At 38.5% G+C, this 11,441-nt stretch overlaps 1 protein-coding gene across 1 annotated transcript in view; it reads right to left on the bottom strand.

The window, feature by feature from the left end:
• Nucleotides 1-7,772: 7,772 nt before the first annotated feature.
• Nucleotides 7,773-11,441, bottom strand: part of XYLT2 (xylosyltransferase 2) — a gene marked incomplete at its 5' end in the record, with an annotated part of 48,793 nt that continues 45,124 nt past the window's right edge. The window contains one exon of the mRNA XM_083351580.1: nt 7,773-10,205. Within this exon, the coding sequence (XP_083207706.1) occupies nt 9,883-10,205 (323 nt within the window). The 3' untranslated portion in view covers nt 7,773-9,882. The remainder of the gene's footprint in view (nt 10,206-11,441) is intronic.

Below are 11,441 nucleotides of genomic sequence, written 5' to 3'. Positions count from 1 at the left end.
AATTTAAAAGTGGGAAGGAAGGAGTGCGACAGATACAATCGGAAGGTATACAGCGAGGTGAAGAAACCACCTCGTTGATTCCAAAAGAAGCACAGCAAACTCTGGAAATTGTGCAGCCCTTGGTTCCATTAGAAGAATCAAAGGCTCAAAGAGTGACACGGGCTGCAACCAGATGAAAGGAACAACAACAACAGCAACAGAAACAGTATCCTACAATTACAACTCAGTAATCTAATAGTGAAGCAGTGGGAGGAGCAAGACCAAAGAGGCAGATGCTTGTGGATCTGCAAGATATGCTCCGAAAGCTTCAAGTCGCAAAAGATGGCGACAAAGTTTCTAACATGGAATGTTAATGGTTTAAACTCACCGCAAAAGAGAAAGAAAATATTTCAGTATTTGAAACAATTTAAAAATGATGTTATATGTTTGCAGGAAACGCATATCTGTGTATCTGATCAAAAATATTTGATAAATTCCAGACTGGGTATACAGTTTATAGCATCTGCTCCAGAAAAGAAAAATGGTGTAGTTATTTATGTGAAGAAGACTTTAACAGCTAACCTAATTGAAGCAGATAAACAAGGAAGATATATTATAATTGAACTTTTGATAGAAGGGAAGAAAATACTTTTAATCGGATTATATGCACCTAATCAACAAGAATTTTACAAACTTCTACATAATAAAATAATTCAATGGGATTATAAACCGAGTATTTTAATGGGAGATTGGAATGGAGTGCTGGACACACAAAAAGATAAAAAAGGACCTTTTAAAAGTACTCCAAATCATGCTAGATTGCCTAAATCCTTTTTTGATATGAAAGATGATTTGGAACTGAGAGATGTCTGGAGAGAACGAAACATGGAAGAAAGGGAGTTTACTTTTTTTTCTGATAGACATCAATCTTTTTCCAGGATCGACTTTGTATTAACTACTAATGATTCTTTTTCTAGGGTTAAGAAGATTAAGATATGTCCAAGAACTTTATCAGATCACAGTCCAGTATGGATGGAATTGGATAAGGGGAAGGGAGATGTGAGATCTTGGAGGTTAAATGAAAATTTATTTAGATATGAAGAAAATGTGGAAGAATGCAAAAAACAAATGAAATAATTTTTATTATAAATATGCATAAGGGTACACCCATTGAAATGGTTTGGGATGCAAGTAAAGCTTATATGAGAGGAGTGTTAATATATTTGAATAATAAATATAGACATAGATTGGAATATAAGCGTAAAGAATTAGAGGAGGAAATAAAGATGAAAGAGAAGGCTTTTATTTTGAACTCATCTAATAAGAGGCTGAAAGAAGCAATTAATTTGTTAAGAGGGCAGTTTGATATGTTGATGGCAGATCAAGTGGCAAGTAATTTACAATATGTCAAACATAATACTTTTTACACTGCTAATAGGCCAGGTAGATGGTTAGCTTATCTGTTAAGGAAAAAACAAAAATCATGTAATATAGATAAGATAGAATATAAGGGTAAAGAGGTGTTTCAGCAAAATCTTATTAAAAAGGCTTTTGTTGAATTTTATTCCAAATTATATGCTAGGGATATAACTCAAAGTTTAGATATAGATAGGTATTTACAAGAAGTGAATATCCCTATACTTACACAAGAGCAAAGGGAAGGGATGAATCAACTGATAACTGCTGAAGAAATTATTTTAGCAATTAAACAACTAAAAGTGGGTAAGGCACCTGGAACAGATGGTTTGACAGCCATTTATTATAAAAACTTACAATTAGAGTTGGTGGAACCTTTAAAAGAATGATTTAGAACAATTCAATCTGGAGGAGAAGTGCCTCCATCGTGGAAAACAGCATTTATAATGTTGATTCCAAAGGAAGATCAAGATCTTACCCAATCTAAAAATTACAGACCTATATCGCTTTTAAATACTGATTATAAGATATTTGCAAAGATTTTAGCAAATAGATTAGTGAAGGTTATGCAGCAAATGATTCATAGTGATCAAACAGGATTTATAAGTGGTAGACAAATGAAAAATAATGTGAGACATATTGTAAACTTATTAGAATATTTGGAAAGAAATAATCAAGTCCCTGCAGCGCTGATTTTTTTGGACGCTGAAAAGGTGTTCGATCAATTGAATTGACAATTTTATTTAAAGTCTTAGAGAAGATGGAGTTTGGTGATAAGTTTTTACAACCTATTAGGGCAATATATCAGAAACAAACAGCTCAAATAATAATTAATGGTAGTTTAACAGAAGTTTGCAAAATTGAAAAGGGTACAAGGCAGGGATGTCCGTTGTCACCATTGCTGTTTGTTTTAAAATTGGAAATATTATTGATTAAGATACGTGACTCAAATAAAATAAAGGGAGTTAAAATTAAAGATCAAGATTATAGACTGAGAGCATTTGCAGATGACTTGGTTATTACATTAAGTCAACCGATTCAATCGGTTATAGATTTAATGGAAATAATTTTGCAATATGGATAAGTTTCTGGATTTAAGGTAAACAGACAAAAAACTAAAATATTGGCTAAAAATATGACTACAGAACAAAAGGTAGTTCTAGAAAAATTAACAGGATTTGAAATAGTTTAAAAGATTAAATATTTGGGGGTATATCTTTCAGCTTCAAATGCAAAATTATATAAAAATAATTATGAATTGTTATGGTTAAAAATACAAAAAGAGTTAGATAGTTGGAGAAAATTGCAATTGTCTTTATTGGGAAGAATTGCAGCAGTGAAAATGAATGTTTTACCAAAATTTTTATTTTTGTTTCAAATGATACCTATACTTTAAAAAGATTCAAATTTGGAGGAATGGCAGAGAGGTATTAATAAATTTATTTGGGCAGGGAAAAGACCGAGAGTAAAACTTAAGATAATGCAAGATATACGTGAAAGAGGTGGTCTTAAAATGCCCAATTTTAAATTATATTATGAGGCTGCGGCTTTATCGTCAATTAGTAATTGGTTTAATTTAACAGAAGGAAGATTATTGAATATTGAGGGATGTGATTTATTATATGGCTGGCATGCATATTTATTGTATGATAAAAAGGTGGATAATGTTTTTAAGACACATATATTAAGGTACACCCTGTTGCGAGTTTGGGAAAAATATCGATACAAGTTAAATTATAAAATACCAATTTGGGCAATACCTAAACATGCGATAGAAAATATAAGTTTGGGATTTAAACATGATGTGATTACATATAAAGATATTCTTAGATTGGAAAGGAATGTATGGCAATTAAAGCCATTTAATATTTTAAAAGAAGGAAAAATAGTACAAACTTGGTTTCAGTATGGCCAGATACAAGCTAGATGGAAAGAAGATCAGAAAATTGGCATTTTGACAACAGATGAAAATTTGGTAAAACAAATTAGAGATCAAAGTCAAGCGCATATAAGAAGGATATATAATGCATTGATAGAAATAGATTCAGAAACGGAACTTGTTAAAGATTGTATGATAAAATGGGCCCAGAATATTCAGGAGCCAATAACGTTGGATACCTGGGGAAAAATTTGGGTCAGGAATGTAAAGTTTACTCAGGCACAAAATTTAAGAGAGAATTTTTATAAAATGTTTTATAGATGGCATTTAGATCCCAAAAAATTAGCATGTATGTATCCAAATTATCAGCCTAAATGTTGGAGGTGTGGTTGTGAGGATGCAACGTACTACCATATATGGTGGACTTGTAAAAAAGTCAAAGCTTTTTGGATTAAAATTTGGTGGAATATGCAGAAGATATTTAAGAAAAAGATAAGGTTTTCTCCACAGTTATTTCTGTTGGGTATTATTACAGATTGTACCGTTATAGAAACTAAATTGATGTTGAATTTAATAACGGCAGCAAGACTTTTGGTTTCGCAATACTGGAAGAAGGAGGAACTGCCTACTATAGAAGAATGGACTTTGAAAGTTTCAAACTTGGCAGAAATGGCAAAAATTTCAGCATATTTGAAAGAACAATCGCAACAGAGATATATTTTGGAATGGAGAAGATGGATCGATTGTATTCAGAATAAATATGGGACTAAAAAAATTCATTTAGCATATGAATTTAGTATTAGAATTATAAGATGTATTATTATTTAGTTATGTTTAAGTGGAGTTAAATTGTGGTAGGATTTAAAGTGTAATTATAGATGGTTAGCATATTTTAGCTCAAGTTTGTTAGAGGCAATGCCCTGTATTCAGCTCTGGGAAGTCGGGGGGGGAGGGGAAGTTTGGGGGGGAGGGGGAGGGAAGGAGTTTATGCTTAAAATGTATTGTAAACCTTTTTAATAAAAAAAAGATATTTGACGCCCAAGCATGGCCATGTCATTTTCTTGACAACAAAAATAAAATTTTGCCACTGTTTTCCCTGGGATGTTATTTTGACTCGCAAGTCCAGATTACAGCTCTTCTATTCCCTATTCATATGAGATCCTAACAAATAATACAGCTAGATTTCATCTTTTCCCTCAATAGATTTATTTTATTTTATGGAGATAAAATGTCAGTAACAGAAGGGAAGAAAAAGTGGGACATTTCCAAGCTGAGGGCAATCCTTGGAATCCATGTTCCTCTCCACCACCCTTCCCAGCTGCCCAAAGTTTCTATTCATGAAGGAACTGCAATTGCAAGCTAAGTCTCCAATATCTGCAATATCCATTAGTTTGCAGGCAATGAACTAATGGAAGGGGGAAGCGTTGACTTTCCTTGTGCATTTCTTGTTGTATAAAGTATAGAGACTCATTGTGATCAGATTCAAGCTTTGGGTCTTCACAATGTTTTTTGAAACCATCCTGGGCATGGATCTGAGAGCACTGTTGCTATATGTGTGCTAAAAAACAAAACCACTGAGATTACAACCAGAACTTTTGCAACATTCACAGACTAGTCCCAAAATTTTAGGGCTTGACCATTGTTATTGTTAGTTGCGAAGACCCGTTGCGACCCCATGGACAACGTTCCTCCAGGCTTTCCTGTCCTCTACCATCTTCTGGAGTCCACTTAAGCTCACACCTACTGCTTGTTTGACTCCATCCAGCCACCTCATTCTCTGTCATCCCCTTCTTCTCTTGCCCTCAATCTTTCCCAGCATTAAGCTCTTCTCCAGTGAGTCCTTCCTTCTCATTAGGTGGCCAAAGTATTTATTTATTTTATTTTTATTTTAATTCCATTTATATCCCGCCCTTCTCCGAAGACTCAGGGCGGCTTTACAAACTTAGCAGTAGCCTTCATTCTATGTATATGCCTGCTTATTAGGGCTTTCACACCCCCAGGATCTGGCCTTCTAAAGAGCAGTCAGGGTTGATCTCCTCTAGGACTGACCGGTTTGAACGCCTTGCAGTCCAAGGAACTCGCAGGAGTCTTCTCCAGCACCATAGTTCAAAGGCCTCAATTCTTTGGTGCTCAGTCTTTCTTATGGTCCAACTTTCACAGCCATACATTGCAACTGGGAAGACCACAGCCTTGACAATACGCACTTTTGTTGGCAGGGTGATGTCTTTGCTTACCATGGCTTTCTTTCCTAGGAGCGTCTTTTAATTTCTACCTGGGCTCCAAGATCACCATCTGCGGTGATCTTGGAGCCCAGGAAAATAAAATCTGTCACTACCTTCATTTCTTCCCCATCTATTTGCCAGGAATTGAGAGGGCCGGATGCCATGATGTTGGTTTTCTTAATCTTAGTTTCAAGCCATACACACAGCAAATGAAGGCTACAAACCCAGCACTGTTTTTAACATTCCACCTCATCCCCCTTTCCATACAATCAGCAGCCAATGAAAATAAATCTCCCTGTTGCTGTTTCAAAGTTTACTTACTGGTTTGGAACAATGCCATATTTATTCAATCAGCTCTCATTAGGTTCATTAAAAGAATGTGATAATATCAGAAGGTAGAAAGCCTCCGTGGAGTGTATGATAGTAAAAGGGGAGATGGTGAGCTTAATCACACCTGACAGCTCTTATACCAGCTTTTATGCAAGTGGCCTTTAAACACTCCACAAAGATTAGTTCATTCATCTCCTTTGCAATAATGCAATAATGAATTCATTCAGACTTTGCAAACACAGTAACTTTGCAATCCTTCAAATTTTTGATATGCTCCTATCAGCAGATTCTACAAATACTTCATTTTGTGCATTGCTCTCCACTGGCATAATTACTAACTTTGATTTTATTTGGCACCCAACATATGCAATTGCTGCTTTAATTATCCCGAATCCCATCACAGGTCTGCTTACTTGCAACAACTGAAGACATGTAATAAAATTAAAAACAGAGGCTGCGATCCATCCAATTTGACTACTAAAAACTTTGCTCAAATTTAGCTGCATTGCTGATGAAATCATCTTGCCCATAACCATAAGAATTAGAAACTTTAAAAAGGCAAAGCACAAAATCTTTCTGAAATCAGCTTCTGGATCAAATGGCTCCATACAATGTGCACTCCAAAATTTTGCTTTGGACAAAATTAATTTTTCAATAGGAACATAAGATGAACAGATAATGTGGAAGAATTATATGATTTCAAGACATCTGATTTAGCCTAATGAATTTCACCACAGTATGTTATTTATGTTATTTAGGGACGCGGTGGCTCAGTGGGTTAGGACGCTGAGCTTGTCGATCAGAAGGTCGGCAGTTTGACGGGTCGAATCCCGAGTGCCGCGTAGCAGAGTGAGCGCCTGTTACTCGTCCCAGCTTCTGCCAACCTAGCAGTTCGAAAGCACGTAAAAATACAAGTAGAAAAATAGGGACCACTATGGTGGGAAGGTAACAGCGTTCCGTGCGCCTTTGGTGTCTAGTCATGCTGGTCACATGACCACGGAGATGTCCTCGGACAAGCGCTGGCTCTTCAGCTTTGAAACGGAGATGAGCACTGGCCCCTAGAGTTGGAAACGACTAGCACGCATGTGCGGGGGTTATGTTATTTAGAGCTTAATGAGTTGTCTAAATCTTACAAAGTAATCCAAATTTGTAAATAAAATACAGACTGACAGTGAATTGCTTAGTTAGCATAATGTACTAAACAAGTTATTATTTCCATCTTCCTCAGGCTAGCACCTTTCAGACATGTGGATGTTACTTCTCAAAGTTCACAGCTATTTTGGTCCTTCCTCAAAATCCAGACATGAAGTCCATTTATCTGGAGGTAACTAAATTGCAGAGGACTGGATTACCCATTTAAAGCTGATTAAATCAGGACTATTGGATCCAGGCTGCAAAAATCTAGACAATCATTCATTGGCAGCACAGATTGCCAAGAAAACTATAGTATTCTGAGTGTCATTCAGTGATTATCCTGTTTTTTTATGTATCCTGGATTTGGGAATCCTAATTAAATAAAGCTAGTAAAGAACTGTATAGACTGCTCAGAGAAAGAGGAAGAAATCGTGACACATCCCATCCTCCTTCTAGAGGCACAAAAGTTTGTCTGGTGTTCAGAGTTTAAGTTGTTAACAGTCAATGGGTGCTACATTAATTCTTCCTTCCAGCAAAGGCGATAGATTTTTTTGGAAGCCAGTTTTAACCACTGAAATACAGCCTCCTTTTTCTGTTCTCCCAGTTTTGCCTTCTAATAGCCTTATGACAGCAGGTTGTGTTGCTACTGATCCCCAGCCTGCCTGCAAAACACAACCTGGTATTTCTTGAGTGAGTCAAGGAAATCAACTGCAAGAATTTCACACTCTTCACGCTGTAGAGATATATATTTATCTTGCATATATAAGACAACTTTACATAATGCTCTGACACCACATTTTTCATCACTCATTCTTTGGAAAGGGTTGCAGCTGACATTCTGCCTAGTTATTCCTTTTAGCACAGTATAGGGAAGTGGCTTTGTGAGTCCCTTTTCCAGGTTGAGGTACTACTCTTTCCCCAGCCCCATGGTCTATTGCTACGTGTGGCAGAACTGATCCTAAACAATTGTGTTATTGTTCTGCCAGACCTCATCAACAAGCATTTCCATTTGCTTTGTTTCTTACATCAGTGCAGATCTTAAAATGGAAGGTTATTTTTTTAAAACCAGACAACCCTGGTCATTTATACTTTTGACCCAGGAGGTTAACCACCTGCAGGTTTTGAAAAGATTGGACCAAAACCAGAGACCAGAATGTTTTTAAAATCTTTCTGAAGTTGCTTCAGAACTTCAGCTGGGGGAGTGGGGGATAGACACATTCTAAAATCCCTTTTCACAGGCAACAATCACTCTACTTGAAATAAGTCATGGGTTCCCCATGTTGCTCTTCCAATGGCAGACTACAGCCTCCATCTTTCTTAACCACTGGCCATGTTAGCAGTGTCTTATGAAAACTGAAACTCAACAATTTGGGAATGCATCAGCTCTCCAACCCTGATCAGTATTGATCAGTATATTCTGATATGGCACACATTAAAAGTATTCCAAAGAATGACTTCTTAATACTTCCCCCCTCCAATAACCATTAGAAAAGACAACAAACTCTGACACTGCTGGCCCCAGTTCAACTGGGGGTGGTTCACTCAGCTTTCTAGGATGCATCTGAAAGAGCAGATCAGACTAAGAAATATGTTTATAGACATTGGACAACATTCAGTACAGAATAGCATCACTCTCTGAGGATGGGAAATATGTTTTTGGCTGAAGGAGCAACAGCTCTTAAAGGGACAGCTTTTCCAGTAAAGGGCAGGTTGAGGAGATGTAGATGTGTGCAGGACACAGTAATGTCTGAACCTGACAAGCTTAAGTGTTAATGAAAAATTAAGGAAAGACGAAACAACACTGAAGAAACCGTCGCAAAGATGAAACAGGTTAGGGGAATCCGAGGGAGGTAACAGGAGATAGCAGATGTCCAGCAATCCAATGAAAAGAAGCAAATGGAAAAATATATAATGCTTTGCTTCAGATGTCTTTTAGAAAGAATAGTTAGGGCCATTAGCCTAGCTCCAACAATGTGTAGCCATAGCCAGAATTCACACTGGAAGAGGAAAGATAGATGAGGCGGTAAGGCTTAAGATACCTCACAACAGGCATTAGTGGGTACATTGGATTTGGCATCACTGGCAGTTCCATTTAAAGGGGAGCTTGGCACATTGGCCAGAAATGCCCAGCTCCTGTAAGGCCAGAACGGGGAGCTCATTTCCATTTTGCCCTCAAGAAGAAAAAACTTTTAAATCTTAGCATCAAGACCCAATCACCTAGTATGCCTAGGAGGGCACTCAATTTTTTTACCCTATAAAACATCAAGACAATAAGTTAGAGAAGAGAATGGAAACACTGAGGCAGAAGAGGGAGAGGCAAGATGATGGTGGTCTATATTGCACTTTTGTCTTATATATACACATGCACTTTTATTAAAAAAAAAGAGAGAGAAAAAATAAGAACCAAAGGGATGGAGGAAGAAGATGGAAAACAGGTCTGTCAAGGAACTGGCTTCCTGTATTCCTTGACTCCATACTGTCATTTCCCAGAATGCTTTGCCAGCAACCATTTGGGAACAGAGTGTCCTGATCTTGCAGAGCGTACTCCATGACTGATGAGGCCCCGCTGACTTAGGTGCGCTGAAGCCAGGAAGCTAACGGTTGAATCTGTCAGTCAAGAACGTTTCCGTTGTTCTGACTTATAAATATGTTGCTCCTCTTGCTTGCCTTCACTGCTTTCCAGCAAATCCTGAGAACGGTGGTGGGGAATTCTGCTCTGCCACTTTTTGCACCGCTAAGCCTGCCACGACAAAATGTTTCTGTCCCCGTGTTTGTCCCACGTGACAATGGTGCATTTTCACAGGCTGAAGTCTTATAAAGAGTTTTCCCTGCAGAGAGGAGGGCTCATATCCCCCCTCCTCACCCCGTGCCCTCCATGTGGGATGCTTCCTTGATCCCAAGAGTGTGCTGCAGCTGCCCCTGCTACCTTAGCCGTCCATCAGGCTTGATGGTCCCCAGTTCTGATTTGGGGTCCGGGGACAGTGAGCTCCAAGAGGTTTTGTTACAGAGCTCCAAGGGCGAGCAGCTGGAAGGGCTCGCCATACAGAGTCCAGCTACTGACCAGAAACTGCTGATGCTGCTGTCTGTCCAGTTCTCTAGAGCATGGCCAAAGAGCTGCGCATGCTGCTGGGAAGCTCGCCCGATTTCATCCAAATGCGGAAGGTTCAGGATCCCAGCCAGGCCCTGGAAATTTTGCTCCATGTACTCGTTCCGGGGAGGGCCAGCATGGAGCCACTTGCCATCATCTGAGTCAGAACACACACAGAGACAGAGAGAGGAGATGAGCAAAGACAAAGAGCTCCTATAAATCTGCCCACGTTTTAAGTACGTATGTGTATATTTACATATATTTTTATTTAAATGCCATCCCCCAAATAGTGTACAGGAATCATGTGTACAGGTAAGTCCTCGACCTACCACAACTGAGCCCCAAATTTCTGTTGCTAAGCAAGACAGTTGTTAAGTGAATTTTTGCTCCATTCTGCGACCTTTCTTGCCACAATTGTTAAGTGAATCACTGCAGCTGTTAAGTTAGTAACACGGCGGTTAAGTGAATCTGGCTTCCCCGTTGACTTGGTGTGTCAGAAGGTTGCAAAAGGTGATCAGATGACCCTGGGACACTGCAACTGTGGCAAATGTGAACCAGCGGGCAAGCATCCGAATTTTGATCACGTGACCACGGGGGGGGTGTCGCTGCAAGTGGTTGTTAGGTGTGAAAAACAGTAAGTCGTTTTCCCCCCCAGTACCGTTGCAACTTCCAACGGTCACTGAATGAATAGTTTTAAGTCAAGGACCACCTGTACTAGGCTAGAAGCAAGCTATTAACCTGGAGTATAACTTCTGACTGTTCGGCAAATGGTTCGATCTCAGAACAATTGAGAAGATTCCGTGATGGAGCACTTTCTTTTTCGAACAAGCTGGCCTGGTCTGACGGGATGGGGTTGGGTTTTTATAAATGTTTTTTATAAATAGTCTTAATTTTAATATGTATTAATTTTATGGGCATAATGTTTAATGGCTTTTTAATTTTTGTATTCTATCTTTATTGTGTATTGCCCTGTTCACCGCCCTGAGTCCTTCGGGAGAAGGGCGGTATACAAATTAAATTATTAAATTAAATTAAATATTTTGTACAATTCTACTAGAACCAATTCAACAGACAGTCATTGGTCTTGAATCCCTCCTGTCTCTTGTCCTTATTACTGGTGGCCTTTGGGCAAAATAACTGGAGGATGGAACTGAAGGCGGGGGTGGGGGAGGGGAGAAAGAAGCCTTCCTTCCCTTCCCTCTTTAACATTAACAGTCATTGGGGAAGGGGAGGCACACTATCAGCCCCACTGAGAAGGCCAAGCAAGAAATTAACTCCACAAGAAGGCTAAAATTCACTTTTACTAATATTGGCTACCATAACCAAATCTTTGTAAGTCGGACTGTGCTTGAGTCCCACCCCACCCCACCTTTCTTTCTCAAGATCATCTTTA

Source organism: Vipera ursinii (genome assembly GCF_947247035.1).
Source record: "Vipera ursinii genome assembly, chromosome: 2".
NCBI lineage: Eukaryota > Metazoa > Chordata > Lepidosauria > Squamata > Viperidae > Vipera > Vipera ursinii.
Note: the sequence above shows the minus strand (reverse complement) of the source record. Positions and strands in the feature narration are given on the sequence as shown.